Source organism: Hemicordylus capensis, chromosome 3 (assembly GCF_027244095.1).
Source record: "Hemicordylus capensis ecotype Gifberg chromosome 3, rHemCap1.1.pri, whole genome shotgun sequence".
Classification (NCBI taxonomy): domain Eukaryota; kingdom Metazoa; phylum Chordata; class Lepidosauria; order Squamata; family Cordylidae; genus Hemicordylus; species Hemicordylus capensis.
In genome coordinates, this window is record NC_069659.1 from 351,194,900 (window position 1) to 351,221,053 (window position 26,154).

Below are 26,154 nucleotides of genomic sequence, written 5' to 3' on the forward strand. Positions count from 1 at the left end.
AGTATTGTCTACACAGACTGGCAGCAGCTTCTCCAAGGTTGCAGGCAGAATTCTCTCTCAGCTCTATCTTGGAGATGCCAGGGAGGGAACTTGGAACCTAGATGCTCTTCCCAGTGCATCTTGCAGTGCTAGATGTGGTCTCTACCTTGCAGTGCTACATGTGGTCTCCCTTTCATATGCAACCGGGGTGGACCCTGGTTAGTTAAGGGAACAAGTCATGCTTGCTACAAGACCAGCTCTCTTCCCTCAGTTTCACACTCAGTTTCCCAAATCAGATGCATCAAACCTTTTGGAAAATGAAGAAAATAAGGCACACACAGACAACATGGAGTCTAATAAAACTATTTTATAAATAAAAACAAGTAGGATGGTTTCAATGTATATAAAAACCTCAAAGGGTGTGGGGAGAGGGAGAGGAGAATATGTATGATAAGAGAAGATAGCACCAAAGTGGAAGGAGAACAGGAAGAAAAACAAGATGCCACCATCACACTGGAAGGACAGGAAAGGGACACACGAGAATAGGAGAGGAGGCAAGATGGTGAAATAGCACCAGGAGGCCGTGGAAGGGACTGACAATGAGATACTGAGCTTCTGAGGAGCAGCCTGAAAGAAAGGCTAATGCCAGAAAGGAGCAGGGCCAGCTGGCAGATGTGACAGTTCAAGAGAGCAGACAAGGCAGCAGACCATGGCAGGGTAGCAATTTAGGAGTATGAGAAGTGATAGCACCACTGGGATAAGAGGACTGGCAAACAGGGAAAGCAAGTGGGATGCTGGGCTGGAAGTGGGAAGGAAGATACACTTCAGTCTCTTCAGAACAAAACCCACAAGCACAAGAGCCTCCAAACATGGCAGCTGACACTGGTACAGAGAGCAACTGCAGCATGGCAGAGTGCCCACGCCAGGGCAGCAGGACAGAGTCTGATCAAAGGCAGGAGGGAGAGTACCGTCTAATATCTCCTGCACAGCCCTTGTTCAGCTGGGAGAGGCCATTGGCCCTGACCAACTCCTTGCCAGGGAGTGCAAAAACCTGGGATGTTTAACTATTCCGAGAAAGAATGTGGCAAATGTTGTTCATGCTGGGACTGGGTCAGGGTGCTACAGTCAAGAGGTGGGAAATTCATCGCTGAACAGCCCCCCAATGCTGCAACAACAGGGACTGCCTCACGCAAGCCGATATTCCTATATGAAGTCACTTCTGTATGGGAAATGTAATGCTGCATGTGGTCACAGATGGCAAGATCATACGTGTGTGCATGTATACGTGCTTTGCAATACTGCATAATTGCACCATTTCCTATCTATGTGTATGAGCGACTAAAGAGGGCACAGGCTGGGAGAGGGAGAGAGAGAGGGAAGATGGTCCTGGCCCGCAGGGAAACCTCCCTCAAGTGTTTTCAATGACTTCGCAAGCATGGCCAATCCCCACCCCCACCCTGCAAGCCTAATGGCTGGAAATGTTTGGAGAACTAAACATTCTCAGCAGTCTGATAAATTACAAGGCTTCATGTTTGATGCCAGTCTACACACCGTGGCATGATTACAGCAATGCAGATTTCCAGAGAACCACCTCCATTCTAGGCAAGTACAATGTCCCCATGGAAACAAGTACTTTCAGCAGAGCAGTACTGCCCCAGAGCTGCTGATCTCAGAGTCCAAACTCTGGCTGCTCTTTCATTCACAGAGAAAAACAAGGTGGGGATGTGGGGAGCCAGAATAAAGTAACAGATGAGAAGAGCAGAAGAGGAGAGAGGGAATGAGAGAGAACGAGAACCCACACACGTGCATCTGAGCAGAAATTTCTCTACACACTCTGCTCACCCTTTCCCTTTGGTACATTGGGGTTCATTAAGAGTTTGGGGACAGCAGGAGTGAGAACCCAAATCATAAAAGACATAGTTAAGGAACACCCACCCAGCAGCCATTTGACAGGATGGCTGCTATGCTGTGTGCTGGTCTGACCTGGAGTTTGGCTCCAGCCTAATGTGAACATCTTCTGGATAAACCTGATCTTAACAGGGCTCCCTGGAAGTAGTTACTGGAGGACCACCCTGGCCATTCCCCCATTTGTCCTCAGCTGACAGGCAACCAAATCAAAAGGAAAGAGGGAAAGATTGCATGAGTCACAGCTTGCTTTAGAAGATATCGGAGGAGAGAGGGAGAGGGAAGGAAACAGATGGCCATTCCTCCATTAAATGAACATCCGACAAGTTACAGAACTGGCAATTTTGCATGACAAGGAATGGAGTACACCTCTTGACTGTGTGCAAGCTTGGTAGTGAGCAGGACTGTGTAAACGAACAGGCATCACTGGAGCTTGGTGCTGCAAGAGGGTTAATTCCGCAACCTTACAAAGGACGTACATTAAGCCAACCATTTGGATGATTTCCCTTATCTTGCTTCATTTATTCTGTTGCTCCTACTCATGGTGTAGGGAATATTTTGGAGGTCTCTCTGACCTCATGAAAACCAAGGCAGGAAAGTCTTCCTTTATAATATAAGGACACTTTGTTGAGTGTCCTTATATTCTAGCCCTATTCAGACATCATATTGTATGAGTGTACAGATGCCTGTACATTTGCACATGTTTTTGTGTGAATTACTGTACCTGTGTTTCTTTTAGAAGTGAACCCCGGCACAGGCCGCTCAAATGCATAGTACAGAAAGGAAGTGCACTGCTGTACCTGGTTTCAACAAAACATGTGAGTAACTGTACCTGTGTATAGACCTGTACCTCTGTACACTCATTGTACCTGTGCTGAACATCACATGTGGATAGGGCTAATGTCACAGAAACTTCTGAAGCTGCCTTCTACTGCCTCGGGTTCTTGGGTCATCTAGATCACTGTTGTCTGCAATGACTTGTCAACAGCTCCCCAAAGTTTCAGGCAGGAGTCTTTCCCAGTCTACGTGCAAAAGCCAGGCATCCCACCTGGGACCTTCTGCACAGAAAGCAGGGCTCCACCACTAAGCAATCATCTTTCCAGCTTATCTCCACAGCCATGGAGGCCTAGAAACTGACTTTGCAGCTCTTCCAAGGTTCCTTGAATCAACCCAGAACGCAAGGAACACAGTGTACTCTTCCAAAAGGTACTCAACCACCTGGAAGAAGGCACTGCACCAACATCTATATGCCACAGACATTATTAGGTAATTCGGGCATAATTGTTCTTCACTCACTCACTCACTCACTCACTCAGAGTTAAAAGTTATGACGAGAAGATGAAGGGGATGAGGAAGCACCCATGCATATAGTGCTTGGGTTTTATAGTCTGGAACTAAAGAGGCAGAAGTTTATAAACTTTGACATACATAGATGTGAAAAGAAGAGGGACAGCAAGTTGGCAATTAATTACCAGCAGTGGTGTAGAAAAACTCTGCCTTGGAGAGCGGGAGATCCTTTGTATTTACCCTGGGGCAATACAGATTATTATTAGGAAGCCCTTTCCAGGAGCAGGAGGATGAGGAGGGGACAGCCACTGTACCTTTGCTACCTTCAGGAAGTGGCACCATATGCTCACTGCCCTCCTGCCAACAGAAACAAGGGCTGGCGCACTCACTTTTGGCCCCAGTCCAGATCTGGGGTGGCCAAGAATCAAAGAGGAGCGTGAGCCTCCCCGGCAGCTTTCTGTACCTCGTCACAGTTCGAGAGGCACTGCACTAGAGAGTAAAGGTGGGGGCTCATCTTCACCTCACAGCCTCATACCAGTGGCCAGCGAATTGCTACATGTATCAGCCTGAAGACGGACACAGCTGGACCGTAGCCCTGCTCCCCTCCGGGGGTTATGGATAAAGGTGGGGCATCTTCCACCTGTAGGGAAAGAAGCCATCTTCAGCCCCCACACGGGCCCAAGAGGCTGCCCGTAGGGCTCTGCGTCTTCCTCTGCCAGGGAGAGCCAGACCACCACCACAGCGCGCTGCTGCTGCTCTCCCCGCCGTGGGCGGCCCGCTCAAAGGAAGTCAAACACCCCGTAATTCTTGGCTGCTCGACAGAAAGGAACACAAAAAGGGGCGAGAAGAAAGAGGGCACGTGTTTAGGGCAGGAGACGTGAGCGGACACGGAAAACACAGGCGAGCAGCAGAGGCCCCAGGCAGATGCAGATTAATCGGTTAGAGAGAGGGTTAGGGGGTTGGCACAAGCAGGGAGACTTGCCTCTGCAGTCATGTCCAGGGGTGGTGGGGAGAGGCTGCCGGGCCCACTCGCAGGCAGGGATTAGAATCAAAAGGTTAAGTTCCGTTTATTGGTTTTCCCTTTTCGTAGTTATCAAGGCAAAAAAAAAAAAAAATCCCGCACAGAATAAGGCTGGACCGTTCCTAGGAGGCAAACCGACGGAGGGCAGCAGACAGGCAAGGGCGGAGGGAGGGACGGCGGTTCACATTACATCCACAAAGAACTCACTGGGGTTGCCCATGGCCATTCGGAATGACTGTCTACTGGCCGTCAGTTCAGGTGGCACAGAGGCCAGGTCTCGGCCAGGGGGGGCCCCCGGGGGTCCCATGGCGGAAGGTGGCGGAGGCATCAGGAGCATGGGAGGGCTGTAGAGAGGCGGGAGGCCTGGCGGCCCATACGACTGCTGGCTGTGGTGGCTGCGGATGCTGTGGGCCAGCGAGTGGTGGCTGCGTTGGCTGGCCGGCACCGAACGCTCGCTGGCGGCGCGCTCCCGCCGCATGCTGCTGCGGCTGGTGTGGTCCGACTCGCTGCCACTGCCGCCCGACTTGGACTCCCCAGCCTTGGGCTCCCGCTCCTTCCTCCTCTCGCTGCCGCTGCGGTTTGAGCCACTGCTCCGACTTCCTGCACGGGGAGCAGAAATGGAGAAGAGGGTTAGGGGATATTCCGGGGCAGCTCCTGGGGGGGGGGGGAGGACTAGGCTCACTACTAGAGAATGTATGAAGACTCTCAAATGTTAAGAACTACATTCCTGGATCAGGTCAGAGCCCATCTTGTCTGGCATTCCATTTCCAACAGTGGCCAACCAGACGTCTCCAGAAGCACACAAGATGGCAACAGCCCCCATCTCCCCCAAACCCACAAAGGTTCCATTTGGCAAAAGTCATGGAGAAACCCACCGGACAGGGTCTGCCTGTTCTTTAAAAAAAATCCTGGGTGTAGATCAAGCCCTTCCCATTCTCATCCAGCCCCTGGAAAGTTCCCACTAACTTCTATTTGCCTTACATAAGGTCACAGGCATGTGTACACAGGCCGGGCAGCCAAGGCTGCTGCTTGGATCAAAGGGTTTAGAAAACAACAGAGGGAGCCAGAACATCCTGGGCTCTCCTACAGCAGGGTTGCACAACTTGGGCCCTTCACCTGCTTTTGGACTACAATCCTCATCTTCCCCAGCCACACTGGCCAACCATCAGGGATTATGGCAGCTGTACTCCAACATCTGCAGAGGACCAAAGCTGCCTTAGAATGATATGTTGGCCCTTCCACTAGCAGAGTGTGGAAAGGTCATGCAAGACTGGAGGTAACAGAAGGCAGGTGCACATGTTCATGAGTGTCAAAAACAAAACAAGAGAGCAGGCACATTCTTCTGTGCATAAGCAGGGCTACTGGGCAGGGGAGCAAAACAGAACCTCCATGTTCCAAGGTATTCTATCAGTTGCTGGGGACAAACAATAGGGAAGAGTCCCTGTCTGTGGACTTCTCAGAAGCATCTGGCTGGCCACTGAGGAAACAGAACATGGGATTTAGAAGGTCTTGATGTGACCCAGCAAGTCCATTCTTACACCATTCAACCAGCAGGTCTATCTGTCCTATACTCCTTCAAAGGGATGGTTAAAGCCAGGGGTTCTCATCCTTTGGTCTCCAGATGTTGTTTGACTACAACTCCCATCACCCCCAGCCCCAACTGACAAAAGCCATCGGAGCAGAGTATGATGGGAGTTGTAGTCCAACATCATCTGGAGACCTAAGGTTGAGAACCCCTGTTCTAAGCAGTTCTCACAATCTTGGGGTGGGTCATTAAAGGGACCTTCACCTTTAATGAAGGCCTTGATCATGAGGGGCTGGAAGAGGATCACAACCAAGCAAGCATGGATTCGAGCATACTAGGTTTTGACCCTAACTATGGTTTGTATCTGACTCTTCAGAAGTCAAATCCTCCACAATAAAGTCTCAAGTTCATTGGGCAGAAGCAAAAGTGCTCCTTGGAGAAGACACAACTGTTCAAATGCAACAGGCCAAACCGACTGCCAAATCTGTTTATTGTACAGCGCAAGAGAAGTTCTGTCCACGGCCGACCAAGTACACATTTACCTTCGCTGTGCTGGCTGCCAGCACTACCCCCTCCGTAGCTGTAGCCTGGATCAGGAAATCCTGGATGGGGGTTGTATGGGTGAGGTGGAGGGTACTGGTACGGAAAGGCCATGGGCCACGGGGCAGCTCCTGGGTGGGGTAACGGAGCTAACGTGTCCTGATCAGAGGCACCACTGGACCCGTCGTGGTCGTGCAAAGACAAGTTGGCCATGTCTGCAAAAGGGAGAGAGAAGGGGCAAAGGATTAGACCAAGGATAGTTATATGCAGGTGAAACAATGCTGCCTTATCCTCATCCCTTACCAATCAAATGGGGGACTAGAAAGTAGGGTGGTGGAAGAGATGCCCACCCACCCACCTCCGCCAAGAAGAGTTGGAAATTACAGTTCTCCACAGAGAAGAAATGCTTTGCTAGGTTGCCACAGGCCAATGCAGAAGGGAGTCTCAAGGTTCAGCAAACCACCTTAGTCATCTTGGCAATGTCCTCCTACTTCTACCCAACCAGGACAACAGACTGTCACATGAAAGCCTGCAAGCACCACCACCACTGCATACCAAGGGGGCCTGCAGACCTTTCTTTCTACTCATCATCCGCCCTGCCCTCCCCAGCAAGCAACAACCAAGGGGCCTTACTGCCACAGAGGTCGCCAAAAATATAGTAGCACTGCTCCGAGAAGGTGATCTTGTTGACGGTGTGTCGGATGTAACCGGCCTTCAGTAGATTGCTGGCGTACTTGCGGGATTCTCGGCGGTCCGTGAAGCCTTCCACATGATGGTAAAGCCAATCCACTACATCTGATCCTGTCAAGAGACAGCAGCAACAGGGAGAAATTGAGAATTGGCAGGGGTGAGACGAGACAGAAGGTGATTCTGCTAAGAGGGAAGGATAACTCAGAGGTAGAGGAGGTCTTGGGAGCTGGGCTAGCCCAAGACGACCTCTTGGGTCATTTCGCCCATCTTTTTCTCCTATTGTCACAGCAGCTGTGCCCCGCCCTATTTCCATCCCCACAATGTGCCTTGAATGACATCACTTCAGCACATTGCATTGCTGAGGCAAACTGTCGGTTAAAAAAAAATTGTGGCACTACTGGTGGCCAACTTTTTTTTAAACCCACAATTCCTCTCAGATCATGATGATGTAATGTAATTCACAGAGCATTATGGGTGGAAAGCCGGAGACCATCAGCTACCAGGAGAACCACAGTCATGGCTGTCTGTATGATATCACCCTCAGTTCCATGCCTTACCACGTTTTGCACCAAATGGCCTGGTCATTTTTACAACTTGTAAATAGGAAGCGAAAGGCATTTCACAGGCATTTCAGTTAAATAATGTGCACTGGAAATGAGCAACTGCTCTCAATGCAGGCATCTCCATGCAATATTGCATGCTTCCAGTGGAGTGGGGCTTATTTACAGGAAGATGTGTGCAGAGAGTACTGGGAAACATCGTCCTTTTAAACACCATATGGGGAAAGGATTACCCTTTCCAGTGCTTTCCGTGCACACCTCCCACCATGCCCAGGACTCTGCTTCCCGTAAGAGAGCCCCACCACCCAACCACACACCCCAGAAGTGCACAGCACTACACAGAGACCGGCAGTGGAAGTGGCTGTCTCTGCATTGCACCAGAGGGATGGAATGCATTATTTGGCTTTGGACACGGCAAAGCAAAGCTCTTACTTTCGCCCTCAGCCCTATTTGGGCTAAACGTATGCAACTTGCATGATTCATGCTGGTTCTAAACCCACATGATCTTTGATAATCCGCAGAATCAGAGCTCTGTGACATTAAAGGGGCGGCGGGTGTGAAATGACAGTAAGGATACACTGCTGGAGTGAGGGGAGATGTCCCAAAATAATGAATGAGTGGCAACTTATACAGGCAACACTCAAGTGCCACCCCTGCCTCGTTCAACAACATCTCATTTATCAAACCAGGGTAGTACAGTGGCTAAGAGTGAACCAGGAAGTCCTAAACTTACTCCAGACTAGTTACTATTTTCTCAGTCTAAACCTCCCAGTCCCACCCATAGTATGGGCATAATCATCTGGCCTAATTTACTCGACTGTTTACCAAAATAATGCACAATAAACACTTCATAAATGCCAAGTACAATCATTTATTCTTATTTCCCTCCCTAATCAGGAGGGTTAGCATTTTTTTCAGATACTACCCTTGGCTGCTTAACTTTGTGGGGAGGACAGGTATCATTTATCTAAACTACGGGCTAAGAGGGTATCTTCTTGACAGACATCCGAAACAAGTGACGCTCCCTTCATCAGCTCCTTGCGTCCCCCCAGTGGGAATCTTACCAATGAAAGCGTTGGGGATGGTGATCTTCAGCCACATGCGGTCACGCACCTCCAGGCCCGACTCTGGGGAGGCCATGGCTTTGACTATAGTGGCCATGTCGCTGTGGATGGACAGGTGAAAGTCATCGAGGCCTGCGGGTTGGACGGAGGGAAGGGAGGCAGAGATGAGAGGGGACGGAAAGGCAGAGGAACACATGGAGGTGCCACACAGAGAGGGGATGGGGGTCAGGGAACAATACATCACAGGCACACCCTATGAGCCTTGAAATTAAGCAACTGAAAGCTCCCAGATGCCTCTTCTAGGTTCCAATGTTCAGGCTACTGCATGCCTGATTCCTGAGAATAGTCAACTGTAGTCCTGTCACGGCCTTAGTCACCATACAATTTATTCTCATGTCAAACACTCCCTTACGAGGGACTTCCGGTCATCTCCTGTCCAGTCACTGATGATGTATAGACCCACTTAACTGCAATAATGCTGCAGCATCAAAGGCTTCCAGATTTCTCACCAGACCAAACATATACCGCCTCTGGCCAAAATCCAGTCCGAGGCCAGCACAGCCTGGCAGCTCTCCCTGACATCACTTCCGGCTCGCAGTATGCCCTCAACAAGATCTTGAGCTCTATTCCAGATCAAAAAGAATTTCTACCTTCCCCAACACCACATCTAGCAACTTCCTCCTCCGCTTGCAGAGCAGAAAGCTAGCACTGCATCTGTTTGAACAATGCAAGCTACTTGAAATTGCTCAGGGGCTGTGACTTGGGGTTTATCAACTTCAACCAGCAACTTGGTTAACAAGGGATTCCTGGGCCTTTCAGCCCCACATGCAGTTCGTTATCTCAAACCACTCACAACTCATGCTATCTTGCTAGGAAGCACTCCAACCAACTTGGAATATCAAAATATCACCCGGATGTGACTTTATGTGATGACCTGTCCAAGGACACTAACTCAAGACCTTACCAGGGAGATCAAATTCCTACTTGGCCATAAAACTCACTAGGTGAGTCTATCTCTCAGTCTAACCTACCTCACAGGGTTGTTGTGAGGATAGACATAACCATGTACACTGCTCCAGGCTCCTTGGAGAAAGGGTGGGATATAAATATGATATATAAAAATAAGTTTTTAGAGTGTTCTCTTCCTTTGTTGAAACTCTCCCAATTCACCCATTCTCCAGGTAAACAAGCCAGAACAGCTCATTAACCCAGGATCAGCTGAATCTCTCTTTCAAGAAGGTCCTTCTCCCTGGCTGCTGCCTCCATCCAACTCACCCTCCTCTAGTCTCCCTTTATCCAGCTCCTAAAGCATTCCAAATACTTTGCAAAAGGCAACAGAAACACCGCTACCCAAGCAGCACGCTACTGATGGCGGTGGGGGGGGGGCGGGGGGAGTGCTCCTTTTGGAAGGTCAGATCATCCTCCTCTCCCTCACCCTGGAGTTGAGTCCCTGTGCGTGTATTGCTCGTATCAGGTGCAGCGTGCAGGTGACTGGAAGCCAAGCAGGAGTGGGGAGACACAGGCACAAGGACTTACGTTCGGTTTCTGGGATGGAGCTGGTGATGGAGGAGCTGGTGGAAGTGATTGTGCTCATGGATGGGCTCATACCGTACGCTGGGTAGGTGCCGGTCATCGCCGCAGTGTGGGAAACCCAGGCTGCTGGGTCAATGGGTCGGATGGGCTCACCTAAAGGGAACACACATGACACATGAGGAAGCCCCCTCCTCAAAAGCCATCCCCCTCACCCAACCCACCACCTCTGGGCAGCCCTGTCCTCCCCCAGTGTCAGCCGGGACTCACCCGGATCGGAGCATGGAGAGTCTGGCCCAGCCCAGATCCGCTGGGGAGCAACTGGGGGAGAAAACAGAGGAAGGGTCAGCAAGAGGGGGTGCAGAGGGAGAGCTCCCTGTGGGTGGGAGATAGGGCTGGGCTGAAGAGGGAGAGTGCCGTGTTTCCATGCGGGGAATTGGCCTGCTGACTGGGTGGCTCATCGCAGGTGTGAGGAGGAAGGAAAGGATGAATCAGGCACCAGGAGACAGAGGAGAGGCAGAAAGAGACAGCAGCCTAGAGAGTCACAGAGAGTAGGGTTCAGGACGCAGCTCTTCTCAGTCACTCAGAGCCATTTCACACATTCCTCTGAATGATGTAGTAAAGTTTCTCCAGGAGTAGTACATCACTCCAGACTGCAAGTGAGAGATCGTGTCCAAAATCTTCCTACATGTAGAAAATTAGCAGGGAGGAGAGTTCAGCCTGATCTCCTCAGTGCCATGACACTTTCCTCGCTACAAGGAGGGTGCACCTCCATCACCAAAAGGCAGCATTCAAACATGCAAGCCCACGCCTGCAGCCTGGAATAATACAACCTAGGAAAAGACTACCATTTGCTACTGTATAGACTGGCCCTCACAACCCGCCACTATGCAAACATACAAGCAGAAGAGAGCCAAGCCACTGCATAATCCACTTACTCCTGGGTAGCGAGAAGCAGCCCCTGGGGCTGGGATCCCAACACTTGGCAACAGTCAGCGTGATGGGCCTGCAGCAGAAACAAAATGGTGGTTACTAAGCAGTCCCGCAAGCCTGGCTCATCGAGTGGCATTTCCAGACTTCACAGAGCAAAAAGAAGAAACCCCCAAACAACCCTCTCCCCACAAAATGGCAGCGTGTGACTCAGACCTCCCTAAAGCTCATGAATGGGATATCCTCACAGAACAAAACAAGGGAAACTAATCAGAAGATGTTATTTGCTTTGGGCCATTTTAAACACATGCATGTTAATACCACAGGAAGGGGAAACAAAGAATCAGGATCAGAGGGCCTATTATTCTGCATCAGCAACTTCCCCAAACCACAAAACCCAAGTGGTGTGGCTGGAATGGATGGTGACTCTGCCCTTTGCTGATATAGCAGACATGGATCCTTGGGCTCTCTCTCCTTGCAGAGGTGCGTTCCTGACCTGCAACAGTCAGCTACCCTCCAGGAACTCTGTGCTGGGCTTGGTTTGCACACTGAGCATATCATGATGGACCTCGGTGCAGAGGGTGCTGCATACAAGTCAAGTGCTTGCTTGCAATCCCAGATGCCACCAAGCAAGGCCACAGTCAAGTCTGCACACCAAGAGGCGAGGGGATTTAGGGAGTGTTCAGTACCAGAGAAAAACTATGGAACTGGGCACGAGGGTGCAGGGGAAAAGGAAGGAAGGAAAGTAGGGCCACCTACCCTGGTTTGTGCACAATCTCCCTCAGTACTCGCACAGCATCATCATTGCTCATGTTCTCAAAGTTGATATCATTCACCTGCAAGGACAGTAAGTGCATGAGCCCCACAAGTGTGCACAGATCACACATGAAGCTGCCTAAAACCCTGTCAGATCACTGGCCCATGCAGCACAGCGTTCACTGTGCCGAATAGCAGTGGCTTCCCAGTAGAGGGAGGTATTACCCCTGCTAACTGAGCAGAGAGACAAAGTGGTGATTCTCTTATACTTAGCAGGGGGAGAGCAACTGGCCCTCTCCAGCCCCAGCACAGCATCCCTCCAGTGGCTGTTGCTGGTCTCTGCCTTATGTTTCTTTTTAGATTGTGAGCCCTTTGGGGACAGGGAGCCATCCTTATTTCTGTATTGTTTATTTTTCTATGTAAAGCACTTGGAGAACTTGGGTTGAAGAGCGGTAGGTAAACATTTATCATCATAGCCTTGCTCCCAAGATCCTTTTTAAAAGGCAATGCCTGGAATTGAAACGGAGACCTTCTGTGTGCAGAACAAGCACTCTGCCACTGAGCTATAGTACCTAGGTAGCTTAGCAGTTCTACAGATCAGCACTGTTTGGTCCTGGCTTATCAGCAAACAAGGTCCCAGTCTTTAAGGCCTAGTCTAAACCATCAAAATTCAGAGGTTCTTATTCTCTTGTATTCTTGGGATAACTATTTACATAAATGACACTCCCAGGTTTTTCAACCATCCTGCCTCTCTTTGGCAACGCATGGGCCACTGTGCTCCTCTAGGGGACTGTGAACTCCACCTCTCAAAGTTATCAATCTCCTCTCTCATCCCAGATTCCCAGCAAAAGTGAAATACCTGTCTCACTAGGGGCAGTCAACACACTTTCAACTCAATTCAGTGTATCCCTTGAATAGGAGCACAGTGGCTGATTAGGAGAACATAAGAAGAAGACCTGCTACATCACATCAAAGTCCCATCTGACCTAGCATCCCCCTTTCCACTGTGGCCTGCCAGATGCTTTTTGGGAGTCCCCACAAGGAAGGCAACTGCCCTCTCCTGCTGCTGCTCCCCAGCAACTGGCATTTAGTGGCACACTGCTGATGAAGATGGAGGTTCCACATCACCAACAGCCATCCACGGACATCTCCTCCACGAATCTCCTTTAAACGCCATCTAAGCTCAATCCATCAGCACATCATTTGGCAGCTAATTAAGGTGTGTGTCGTGTGAAGAAGTACTTTATTTTGTCCTGTCCTGAATCTACTGCTGCTCAATTTCACTAAATGATTTTCTCCAATTTCTCTCCAATTTCTTCACAGCACAGAGATGTTATAAACCTCTACAGGGAGGTTTGAGTCACAATTTCAGCACTTTGCAGTTTCACATTTCTGCAGTCAGGCAATATATACTTCAACAGTGGGGGACTTCAACAGTGGGGTGAAGAAATGTCATGATTACGCAGTATTGGAGAAGCTGGAGAGCAAGAGAGCAGAGGTGGCTAAGGTACAGTGCTGTGCTCTATCTTTATTTCTGCTTTTACCCTGTATTTTTGGTGTTTTTTGGGTTTTTTTAAGGTTCAGGCCCCAGAACCTAATCCCCCAATTCCCATTTACATAAGGTTTCATTATCCGCAGTTGTAGGCTAGAACGAACCCCCACAAAAGCACCAGGCACTCAGCCTCTCTTCACTGGGAAGTTGCCCCCATCCCTAGAATATTTTGTTTGCTTTTCTGTATTTTCCCCAGCTCTCCAATATCCTTTTTGAGATGGGGTGACCAAGACTAGACACAGTATTCCACATGTGGCAGCACCAGTGGTCATCCCTGGATAGCTGACTCAGTAGACAGACCCCGAGCAGAGCTTGGCTTTTCCCATTGAAAGCAAGGCCACAGGTATACCTGGCTCTCTTGTTGTCACAGCTCTGAGAATAAACGAAGATTACCTGCAGCAACATGTCTCCTGGTTCAATTCTTCCATCAGCGGCCACAGCACCACCCTTCATGATGGAGCCAATGTAGATGCCACCATCACCACGCTCGTTGCTCTGCCCAACAATGGAGATGCCAAGGAAGTTGTACTTCTCTGCAGAAAAGAAGGGGTGCGTGCAGTTAGACCAACACCCAGCTAATGGCATCAGTCATTTAGTCAGCTCATTCATTAGCAAAAAAGAATAGCAACCGTTTTAAAAAATGGGGTCCAGAGTTAAGAAACTGGTCCCTGCTTAATAACAGCTTAAGTTTGGAATCTTCACAGCTGGGACTGGCAGCTCCTGCAAAACCCCGTGAATCTCACCATAAATTTCTCACAGCTGCCAAGCTAGATCTGAAGCACATAACCAGCCTTAGGCAACTAAGTAGGACTGGCTGAGCATTCAGTGCACAAGAGGATTGAATGACTGCACTTACCCCCACTCTCTGTCCCATCCCAGTTCCTGCTATTCTGCACCCATATTCTCCTCCTCCATCACGGCAGGAATTCCAGCATTCTTCACCCAGTCCAGCTCCTTACAGGAAATGGTGGGGTGAAGGAGGAATAAATCCATAACTATATTCTTCAAAGCACTCTTATTCTGTGCAATTAGCTCAAAACACCTGTGCCACATCTACATAGTTTGGGTTACAACACTGGTGTTCTTACTTACACAGAGTAAGTGTCCCCAAGCATGATATATGGTTCAACAGACAAAATATTGGAGCTGGGAGTTCTAAGTAGAGGGAGAGAAAGTGGACCAAATCGCCTTTAAAAAAAACCAAACCCCTTGGGGGATCTGTCAAACACAAATAATGTTTCTCCACCTGTTTGGGTTCCGAGGATGAAGGAGTATGTGGTTGGTACTCTTGGATATTGAAACCATTTAAGCTCATGTGAGATTTTAGAGAGCCCACACTGAAGCCTGTCCTCTACAACATGTTTTCATTGTCTCAGATGTGAGGAATAGAGCTCATAATCAAACTTCAAACATTTGCCCCTGCCCATGTTGAGATGCAAGGCTATCAAGCTGAATGGGGGCTAGAAATTCTGCCGGAAGTAGAGAGTCAGCAACAGCCCTGCTCACTTCCAGAGAACCTTGTCCACCACCAGACCACCACTGGGCCACTCCCTGCCCTTGTTCTCCTGTGAAACTGCCTTATCCCACCAGACTATTGCTCCATCAAATACCAGCTATTCTAACAGGCAGTGTCTCTCCAAGGATTCAGCAGGGTCTTTTCTAGTCCTACCCCTCAAGATGCTTAAAATGAAAATTGGGGAGACTGGATGAGGGACCTTCTGCAGGCAAGTTGCTCTGCCACAAAGCTAAAGGAACCTGCCTCATACTGAGTCAGACCCTTCGTCCATCGAGCTCAGTATTGTCTACACTGACTGGCAGTGGCTACTCCAAAGTGCCAGGCAGGAGTCTTTCCGGCCCTGCCTGGACCTTCTGCCAGGGATTGAATCTGGGGCCTCCTACATGCAAAGTACATGCTCTGGCACTGAGCTATGGCCCCATCCCCTCTCCAACACTTAAGAGCCCTCAGATGTTTCGCTTCATCATCCACATTTTTCAGATTGCTACTATGGAATTTCCAGACAAAATAAATTTGGGATACTGCAAATATTTGGGATAATAATTCTGTGCTATCTTGCTTATTGGCAAGCAAGAACAACATTTCTTTTAAGCAGTAAATGAGGATGATGATCCTTTTCCTTGGGTCCTTTTCCCAAACCCATCTGCACAGTCAGCTCTTTCTGGCCCCATGCAAAACGCTTGCTTGCTCACTTCCATCCAGGTGCCATACTGACCATGAGGGACCTCAGTCAATGGCCAAGATGCTTCAAACGTCTACCTGTACTCACCCATGTTGAGAGTGACGGTGATTATGTTCAATGACATGGTGGAATCTGTGATGCTGCTGAAGGACGAAGACTGCAACACAAAGAGATAGAATGAGACCCAAGATGCAATCTTCATACTACCCACAACTCTGGATCCAGCCACGGGATAGAGGGCAGGGGCAGCAATGGCTACAAAAGCTTCCCCCGACCACCACCCCAGCCTATTTTAACCCAGCCCTAAGATTTGCAAAGAGACTTGGACTATCTTCCTTGCCTCAAGATCCCTCCTTGGGTGTCTCACCCTCTCAATCCGTGGTGTCTTTTGTTTCCGCCGACGCCGCTTGTGCCTTCTCATCAGGCGGGAAGCGCTGCTCTGCTCGGTTGAGCTGCTGAACCTACGAGGTGGGTGCAAGTGTGAGATTCACAAGCTTACTAGCAGAAAGGGCACAGAAAGCCAAAAAAGAAGGAATCGGTAAATGATGTTAACTGTGGACACTAGGAACAGAGGTGGAAGAAACCAGCTGCCATCTCATCTAGTCCTCTGAAGAAAAAAGACAGGCCCGTCCTGTCCATCAGCTTCCCCAAACCCAGATCAGCTCTACTGTGCAGAGCACAGGAGCTATCGGCAGAGAAACAGAGGCATTACAAAATAAAACTTCCAGAGCAAAACATACTGGTTTAGCTAATCTGGAGCAAGTCAAGCCACATGCTGCAGGAGAAGGAACTCCACACTGTGGTGGCAGTGTGACCCTATGAAGAAATTCCTTCCCTAAGCACTGTGATCAGTCAAACCTGCAGGAATTGTGGAGGCTAAGAGCAAGAGATTCTGGTAGCTCAATCGGGTTCATTGCAACTCAGTATGTCTAATGCAGAAAATCCGGTTTCAGCCCTGAAAGTAATTGCAGCTAGCACACTGACAAGAAATTTGCATTTCAAAGACAGGGAATGTTTGGTAGAGAACACATGTCAGTTTCAAGGTCTCTCCTGGCACCATGTTTAGGTGCCACTAACTAGGCTCCTTACAACCTTATTTTAAGAATTTTGCAGGAAGTACCATCTTGTGTTTGACAGCTTAAATATTCACCTAGCATTCCTCTAGGGACAAGGTCAAACTGAACAGGCCATGGGATGCCTTGACTGGTTACTTAGATGAATTCATGTGCACCTGAAATTTGATTTGAGAACTTGGGCAATACACATATTCCATGAACCTTTGTTTCCTGCACCTGCCATATTCACACAGGCTTGCTTGTGAATTAGAAGTCCAGCTACAAAAATTACACAAATTGTATTTATTGCTTCTTGCATGCAACCGGATGAAGAGGGTCAGGGAAAGAACCACTGTCTTTCTCCAAAGGGACCACACAGTCTTTCTCCAAAAATGTAGCAGATGGCAGATCCACACATTTGAAAATTGCCTTATCTGTGACTTATCCTCCTACTGGTTCATCTGACAGTGGTGTAGGAGGACTCTGGGTGCTCTCTGGTCTGGCCACCAGGAGGCAGGTTCTTCAAAGAAAGACTTGACCAGATGTGGGCTGGGAGACACCTCCCACTTCCTAATGAAGGCCAGTCTCTGTTGACACAATCTCCTAACCCCAGGCAGTCTTCCACTATAGGAGAGAGTAAAAGGATCAGGAAACTGCCAGACAGCTAACTAGGGGAGGGTGTTGGGACACTGTTGGGAGAACAGGTAAGAGCATTCTCCCTATTTAACACTCCCCACTGGTCCTTGACTCTGGAGTGTTTCCCAACATTGACCTCTAAGCTCTGAATGAGAAGGGCTGTCCATTTCATAAGGCTTAATTAAGTACTGAAGTATCCTTCCACCAAAGGCTGCTTCAGAGGAGGAACAGGCTTTTTTTTAAAAAAGGCTGTGTGAAAGTCTGTTTGTCTCATCGTGTCATGGCTCTGTACATCTCTTCAGCAGAAGCTTTGGAGCAAATAGCCAAGGAGATAGAAGCTCCCCTAATGGAGTGAGGAAGAATAATTCCAGGTGGAGGCTTACAAGAAGCTCCGTAGACCTCTGAAACACATACCTTGAGATATCTGGAGAGGAAAGCTTTGGAGGCAGCTTGCACCCTGCCTCTGAGCCCATAAGTAAAAAACAAATATGAGGATTTCCTAAAAGACTGAGTCTTCTTGAAATAAAGATTTTCAAGAGGAAGATACAAAGTGCCAGACTGTCTGAAAGTGCTGCCAATTCAGAAACCCTGCAGGCAGAGGTGACGGCCAACAGATAGAGTGTCTTGAGAGAGAGGAAGACAACAGACACATCCTGAGGAACTCAAAGAGCAGGGTCCCAGTCGTGTTCATAACATTACATTTATTTGCCACATGGAGAAGCAATGGGCAAGAGGAGGGAATAAGTAGGGGGCTATTCTAAGAAAACAACTGACAAGGGGGTTGGCACCTAATGGTCCGGGAGGGGAGGTACGGTAAGATCCTCTATAAAGAGCGTGTCTGCCCTTGTGGTTCTGGGGAAGTGGAGTCAACAGCCCATGTTATCTTGAATTGTCAGTTTTATTGAACTTTGCGGGAGAGATATACAAGTCCTTTTTTAACAGCATACCCCAGTTATTCTGAGTAGTTCTATCTGAAATTACTTTTGACAGACCATTGGGATGTAGTATCTTATAACGTGGCGAAGTATTGTTTTCTGGCTAATAAGACTAGGATAAGAAATGTTGAGAAGCAAGATATGGGGTTGGATTGAATTAAATTTAAGATTATTATAATGCATGGAGCCCTCAGTTTTATGTAATGGATGAACTCGGGTGTTTTGGTTCTGTTTTATGTTTTAACAGTTTATTACTTTATTTGACCAAGTTCGCTTTTATGTAAAGCTTTTGTACTTTGTGTTTTACTGGTCGAATGACCGTAACAATAAAGATTTGATTTGATTTGGCACCTAATGGGGCATCTGCAACAACTAGTCTGTTGGGCTTATGGCCAGTGTTCCCTCTAAGGCATGCATATGTACATGCACACACAAGGCTGTGTTTTTCAATGTCCATTCAGTGAATCTGAGGCCCTGCTCAGGTTGATTCAGGAAGGCGCCACTCTGAATGCACGTGTGCACACACTGCCTTGATACTGCAGCCTGGAACAAAACCTATTCTGCATGTAGATGAAAACAATTAGAGGGAACATTGATTGGGGTCCAGAACATCCTGGAGGAATTTCTGGAAGGACAGAACAGGAACCTCAGAGAGGAAGGGGCCTGGTTTGGCATCAAGCAAGTGAACCACACCCAGGTTCTCTGAAGCACCCTGTCAGTAGATGTCCTCCTGGTCAACAAGAAGAGTGTTCATCACCTTAGCAGAAATGCCCAGCAACCTCAGCCCCATCCTCTCAACCCCCAGCCAGGAAACTGAAATAACCCTTCCTTGGGGATCTGGAAAATTCTGAATGAGAAAGGCTCAGTGGGGTCTGAATGAGCTGGGTCCCTCTGCACACAAAGCAGGAACTCTGCTAGCACAACCGCTTAGCTGGTCTTCTTGTCCTTTTCCTTTTGCTCACAGGGAGGTGATGCGACACTTTCACCTGCCTCCCATGTCCCCCTCCAGCCAACAAGCAAAAGCCATGGAGAGGGACCAGGGCCTGTGAGTGACTGACCAACTCCCAGGCCCACACAAATGGTCCCACTGCTAGAACCACAATAGCAGCAAATTACGGCATACTGCAGCCCCCAAGATGGTACTGCTCACCCATGTGGTCCCCTGGTCTGTTGCCAGGCCAGCCCTTGTGGCAGCAGCAGACAGGCATCTCATCAAGGACCTGAACTGAGCAGATGAGCATGTGCCCGAGTTTGTGGTGAGCTAGCGATGATCAGCACACACACACAGCCAAGGTGTGATACATGCCTGAGAATACGAGCAACTTCCAGTAGGGGGATGTGCACAAACCGGCGATTGGCCAGTTCGGCGGGTGTCTGTGTGTTTACCTGAGGTGTGGGGAGAATGATCAAAACTGCTGGCATGGGATGGCAGCATACCTCCTTGCCGCCCTGGCCAGTGTCGGACCGGAAGTGGCCAGTGTGCATGCACACAGAGCCACTTTCTCCCAGCCACGTGCCCTCCCTTACCTGCTGGTGGAATCATCCTCATCGGAATCAAAGAAGCTGGTCGTCTCCAGTTCACTACTCATGAGGGTAGAGGAGCTCTCATAGCCACCTAGGTCTCGCCGCCGTTCCCCCTTGGCTGTCCCATTCACCCTGGGCGCTAGAATAAAAGAACAGTCGTCAAAGGGGGCACCAACAGGAATGACTTTCCAGGAGTCCAGCAGAGATAGAACTTATCTGACCTTCATATACATCACTCAGACTGGACTATCCTATGCAATGCTGCAAAAGATTAATCAACACTCTGTTGCCACAAGGGCATCAGAGGTTTAGACTGCGTGCACAGTAGAGAACCATGTTATTGTTGACTTAGCCTTTTATAGCAGTTTGTGTAATCTTTAGGAGAATCCCTTAGAATGAGCCATAGATTAATCAAGTAACCCTGTATACGAGCAGAAATTACCTAGTCACGCCTGATAAGAAAGGGAGTCAAGAATCAAGGTGCCAGGGATTGACTGACAGGATCTTCTCTAAGCCAACCAATCAGGTCCTAGCAGAGTCCAGTGCACAGGCTATAGGGCAAGGGGTCAGAGGGGAAGGGTTCCACCACGTTCAGCTCAGCTCGGGAGGGTGGGGGTAGGGCAACTTACCATGCTCAGGCCCATCCTTCCTGCGTGGCCGTTCTCTCTGTATTGAGACCACTGAGTCAGTCTCTGTCTCATTGTCCAGGTTCTCCCGACTTCCACCAGTGTTGGGGCTGCAAAGTAAAAACTCACATAAGAGAAAACTGTGTGCACATACAATATGTGCATGCCCAACTTTCATCCAAATTTGCTCAAAACAGCCTGAGGTTTAGGCGAAGGACTAGGGGCTACTTCAAACACACCAAATGCACACCGTCCTAAAATGCCCTACTTCAGACTCTAGGATGGAGACTGCATATTTGTATACTTTCCCACTTTAAAAACCCATAGCTTCCCCTTCAGTACATGAAAACCTAACATTTAAGGGAGAAAGCCAAGGTCCTTCTGCCTGCTACCTTTCCATCTACAGGGAGATCTTTTAATTTGGGAATGCATTTACATACGAAAACCTGTCCTCCAAAACGGTACAGTGCAGAAAGACGGCTATAAAACACGCTCTTTTTGCACATTTAAGGTGACCAGGCTTGAAGCCAGTAGTTACTTAGAACTCTGCCAAAATGCTGGGAGAGGTCATCCAGGTGCACCCACACACATCTTATGAAGCTACCAGGAGTGTCAGGCCTACCTCCAACGTTTCAGGCAAGGATCTTTCCCAGACCTGTTAACCAAGATCATTTTTAACCAAGGATGCCATGGCTCATTCTAAGGGAATTTGGGGTTTCCTGCATGCAAAGCATGCACTCTACCACTAAGCTAAAGGCCCTTCCAGAAATGGTGTAGATGGCAGTTGGGTAGCAGCTGGAGCCCAGTGTTTCTAAGGCCTCCTGGTGTCAGACTTGGAAACTGAAGAAGAAAACAGGCTGACGGGTCTGACAGCTGCTTGCAGTTTCTTTTGCTGATCCAATGATGGGAGCTCTCTGGTTAGGCCGCCTAACCATTAGTCTAACCACTCAACAGGACGCTCTGGTGTGGACTTCCATCCTCGCCACTTATACATCAACTCAAGTCCTGGCTCCTCTCAACTTGGAGAACATTCGAATATTGAGACTACTGCCTTCGAAGCACCTGATCAACTTTTCCTCTGCTCAGCACCTCCCTGCTCCCCCCGCCCCTTAACTTACTGAAAAGACGGAGGCCTGGAGTCCCCGATACCTCCAGTACGCTCAATGGAGGGTGGCAGCTCTGGCTGATTGTCAGCACAGACTGACCCAGCGTCCGAATGAGACCCCTCAGCAGACACCAGCTGGAGAGAGAAGGGATGCACAAGGTAAACCAGCCTGGATATACAAGAACATTTTCCATTTTTGAAGTGTGAAAGAAGAGATCAGGGTTAAAAGCTTGCAAAAACATTTCAGGACTAGTTAGACCAATGAATCTTTTTAGTGACACCAAAACGAACAAGGACATCACTGGGAACCAATATAGTTCCCTAAAATCCCATTTTTGACAGCAGAGTGTGACACCTCAACAAGGGCCAGCCTCAACTGGCACTAAATTAATCCACAGCACTCAACTACTAGTTCTGTCTTCAGAGAAGTTAGGCCAAAAATCTGGTTTGGGTGCTAAAAATAGAATCATGAAATGTCAGAGCTGGAAGGAACCTTGGAGGCCTTCTAGTCCAACTTCTTGCTCAGTGCAGGAACTTGGTATAGCCAGTTCTGACAGTTGTTTGTCCAGCCTCTGCTTGGAAAGTTCCAGAGAAGGAGAGCCCACCATGGGGAGAGGCAGACAGTTCTGCTATCGAACAGCAATTACATTTAGGACGTTCTTCCTGTATCTAGCTTAAATTTGCTTCCTTGCACATTCAAAGCATTGGTTCTAGTCCTGCCCTCAGGAGCAGCAGAGGACCAATCCGATCCTCCTTCTGTGTGACAGCTCTTCAGATGCATGAAGATGACTATAATATCTCCCCTTCATCTTCTCTTCTAAATATATCCAGCTACTGTAACTGTTCTTTGCAGGACTTGGTTCCCAGAGCCCTCACCATCTTGTTTATCCTCCTCTGAACCCATTCCAATTTATCAATGTCCTCAAAGTGAACACAGGAACATAGGAAACTAACTTATACTGAGTTAGACCATCTCGCTCAGTATTGCCTACACAGGCTGGCAGTGGCTTCTCTAAGGTTGCAGGTAGGAGTCTCTCTCAGCCCTATCTTGGAGATGCTGCCAGGGAGAGAACTTGAAACCTTCTGCATGCAAGCAGGCAAATGCTCTTTCCAGAAGAGCCCATCCCCTAAGGGGGATATCTTACAGTGCTGCTCACACATGTAGTCTCCCATTCAAATGCAAACCAGGGCAGACCCTGCTTAGCAAATGGGGCGGGGAGAACTGGACACAGTATTCCAAGTGAGGTCTGACACATGCATAATAGAGTAGAACTATTATTTCTTGTGATCTGGACACTATGTCTCTGTTAATGCAGCCAAAGATGGCATTAGCCAAATACGACTACATTAGCCCCAGCCTCACTACAAGGGAGCCAATATGGGAGCCAAAATGAGTGTCAAGATAACCCAGGGACAGCCAGGTGTGTATTTGTAGATGGGCCAGTTTTCCCATTAGCAACAGGCTGGAGGAACTTCCTGGGGAATCTACCCACTTTCCACCAACATGCCCAAAGCCAGGATTCTTCTCTCTGAGGGAAGATCTCAGTAACAGCCCTGTTAATCCCCTGGCCCTTGAGCCATCTGGACAGACGATGATTCAACCTGCCCCTCCTCCCTCTCCTAAAATTAGAGCCAGGCTCCTGAAATAGCTCCTCACTGTCTGGCCCCAGAAAAACACACAATTCCCAAAGTCACAAGGGATAGGGAGGCAACAGGCACAATGCATACAAGAAGAGACCACTCCTAACTTGGAGGGTCCAGCTGTCCTGCTAGCAAACAAATGGCCTCAGGCAGGGCCGTCTAGGATTCTGTACTTAAAAGGCCAAAAGGCTATGCCTAGAAACATTCTGCAGCTAGAACAAACCATGCTAGTTAGGAAATCCGAATATATCGGAATCCTTCATTCTAACTGGAAAGAGAGAGAAAGGGCACACACACTTCACTTCACAGAATATGGAATCTCTTTTGATAAAGCCATGGAAGGGAAGGATGGATCGGGCCTCTGATACACAAAAGGGAAATCAGAGCTGGGTGTATGTATGCTGGAGTACTTGTCTAAAAACAGAGAGAACAGTGTGCAAATCTTGCATCTAGCCACTCAAATCTTTATCAAGAATCCAACTGGCTCTAATAGCTTGGGAAAGGGACATAGCCATTTTTAGGGCAATTCCTTACCCCCATTCACAACCACATGGGCTAGGAGCTCTGTCAATTTTAATTTTAAAAAACCCCAACCTATTAGATCAAGTCTTGGTACACCAAGTAGAATGCATTTCCCCCCACCTGGATCCTTCTTACTGTGGGCTTCCAGAGTGTGCAAGTCCAGGGGAGGAGGGCCCACTACAGTGGAAGCCCAGGGCAATCAAGAAGCACATTACTGAACTGGCAAGGTGAGCAAGAAGAGAAGGAGAGAAAGAGACAAACAGGTGGGATATTTAAGGTGTGGCCAGTGTTTTCTATGCTCTGAGGAACATCATTATTATTGCATGAGTTACTGATGTAAAAGTGAGGTGGAGGGGGCCAGATTCAATCAGTTAGACCATTGATGGGACTATTCCCCATTCAGGAAATATGTCACTGAGGTTCAGGTCCGGGAGAAACAGACCTCTCCAAACTGGCTCAGCTCCCTTATCTCAAGAGACATTTCTATGCTGATGACTACGTAACTGGCTGGCTATCACCTCCTGGACTATTCCTTTCATCTGTTTACACTGGAAAACTGAAAAGTGATTATCTGAAGCAAGGCAATAGCCACTTTGCGATTGGCCTAAGAAAGAGAAAATAAGTAGATGGAAACTTCCCCAGGAAAGCCAGGCATGCAAGCTGCCACTCCCTAAATTAGGCCTGCTGCACAACTTGTGACCCACTAAACTGACATGGCCCGAAAGCCATGTCCTGTGGCTAGCTAGAGGCACAACAGCCCCCCAGTTCCTCAGCAGGCACCAAAAACCTCTCATGGGCTGTGGGCAACTTGGTTGGTCACAAGTAGCACAGGCCTTCCCTAAAACCAGAAGGATACGGTCTTGATGTGATTCCTCAGTCATAAGAGGAAAAAACAGATAGCAAGTATTCAGAATCCTGACCTTAATGCCAACCTACATAGAAAGAACCCTACTAGATCAGATCAAGCCACCAGCAAGTCCAGCATTCCATTTTGAAGAACAAAACAAGGTCTACATCTCGGTCTATGAGTTCACAGTGGTGGCTCTAACACTTTACAGGGAATGGCGTTATTAAGGAAGAAAGGAGTCAACTTTCACAGTGACTGTCAAGATTTGTGAAGGCAGAGAAAGAGAGGCAGACAAACCCAGTCATGACGCCTGCTTACCCAAGACACCACACGGCCATTGAAACAGGGAAGTTTTGCATTGTCATCAGAGATTTCTTCCTTCACAACCCTGTAAAAAAGAAGAAAGGATGTGTCAGAGTCCAGGTCAACCCATGAGGAAAAGCCAACAGAACTGGGCCAGGTTCTAGGGCAAAAATAGAAGAACATGGTTTATTCCCACCCTCACCCACACTCAAATAAACCTCTTTGCCTTTTAAGATATTTCTTAATATCCTTCTTAATCATTCTTAATAATCTGCAACTGGAATAAATGATACAAGTTTGCTTGCATTTTAACTGTTAACTTAGTTGCTGGATCTTTTTGTGTTTTTTTTTGTTTTTGGCAAAGCATTAGGGAGAACATGAGGCACACAGAGGCAGAGAAACGGGGAAAGGAGATGGGATAAATAAGGGGCTTGTGTCAGGTGAATCTGAACATTCTCATTATAGTATGTTGCACCCACATGACGGCAAGAGCCTGGTATGTTCACATACCAAACTCAAAACCAGTTTCAAACTGCTTTAAACTGGCATGGTTCCCAGCCAAGGAACTCTGGGGACTGCTGTTCTGCAAAAGGAAGAGTAGTCTGAGAATTCCTCTTCCCAGGAGTGATTTTCTTTTGTTTTGTTTGTTGGTGGGTTTTTTTGGGGGGGGGGCATACACAGTTGCCAGCTAGTTGTATATATTTGTGATATACACTTTATTTATTTATTTATTTATGCATGCATGCAATATGGCAGTTTCCAGGTAATTTGTTCTGCAAACTGGTAGAGGCCACTCCCTGCCCTGGGTAGTCCCACATTCAGCACAAGAACCTTTTCCTCTCACCACATTCTGCAGCCTCAAAACACACACTATCAAAGAATCAAACCAGATACATCTGCAGACAACTTCCTTATTTGCTGTATCTTATTCTCACATCAACTTGTGGATCTGTCAGAGTCAGACTGTGCCAAGTACAGAAGCCCTCCCCCACATAAGCCCTCTGCAATTTCTATATATGCAGGGGAATGGGGAGGTTTCAGTCCACTTCTCCTCAAGAAAGCCCTGTGAAGTTAAGCGAGACTGAGATGCAGAGACTTGCCCAGGCCGCCCAGAGAACGTACATGACTAAGCAAGAATCTGATCAGGTATCCTTTTCTTAAAGAGAGAGAGAGAGAGAGAGAGAAATCTTTCACTTTAATAATCAGTCATATGAGACCCTTAATTTACATAGAGAAGCCTTGTTCAGGTGGAGTAATCAAGCTCTTTTCTATTGCTGAATGCCTGACTAAGCAAGTGCAAGACCCATTTCCCCTCCTTCCTAAGCTGCACTATGTTAAAACGATTACCAACCAGAAGACTACAGACAGAGCTGCATATATTCTGCTCTTTTGGGGATGAAATCCCAATTTTGCACGAGCACCC

At 48.3% G+C, this 26,154-nt stretch overlaps 1 protein-coding gene across 5 annotated transcripts in view; it reads right to left on the reverse strand.

Moving 5' to 3' along the window:
• Positions 1 to 326: 326 nt before the first annotated feature.
• Positions 327 to 26,154, reverse strand: part of DVL3 (dishevelled segment polarity protein 3) — a 65,711-nt gene continuing 39,883 nt past the window's right edge. Inside the window, exons 2-16 of one of the 5 annotated variants that reach the window (XM_053310296.1) lie at positions 24,747 to 24,816; positions 21,432 to 21,553; positions 20,317 to 20,423; positions 19,691 to 19,826; positions 15,905 to 15,998; positions 15,625 to 15,694; positions 13,733 to 13,872; positions 11,791 to 11,867; positions 11,040 to 11,107; positions 10,372 to 10,422; positions 10,180 to 10,257; positions 8,572 to 8,703; positions 6,891 to 7,058; positions 6,260 to 6,472; positions 327 to 4,792 (exon numbers count right to left, since the gene is read on the reverse strand). In XM_053310296.1, coding sequence (XP_053166271.1) covers positions 4,374 to 4,792; positions 6,260 to 6,472; positions 6,891 to 7,058; positions 8,572 to 8,703; positions 10,180 to 10,257; positions 10,372 to 10,422; positions 11,040 to 11,107; positions 11,791 to 11,867; positions 13,733 to 13,872; positions 15,625 to 15,694; positions 15,905 to 15,998; positions 19,691 to 19,826; positions 20,317 to 20,423; positions 21,432 to 21,553; positions 24,747 to 24,816 — 1,945 coding nt within the window. In that variant the 3' untranslated portion in view covers positions 327 to 4,373. Of the gene's footprint in view, positions 4,793 to 6,259; positions 6,473 to 6,890; positions 7,059 to 8,571; positions 8,704 to 10,107; positions 10,258 to 10,371; positions 10,423 to 11,039; positions 11,108 to 11,790; positions 11,868 to 13,732; positions 13,873 to 15,624; positions 15,695 to 15,904; positions 15,999 to 19,690; positions 19,827 to 20,316; positions 20,424 to 21,431; positions 21,554 to 24,746; positions 24,817 to 26,154 lie in introns of all 5 variants that reach the window. The other 4 variants (XM_053310294.1, XM_053310297.1, XM_053310295.1 and 1 more) reach the window with 4 other exon arrangements.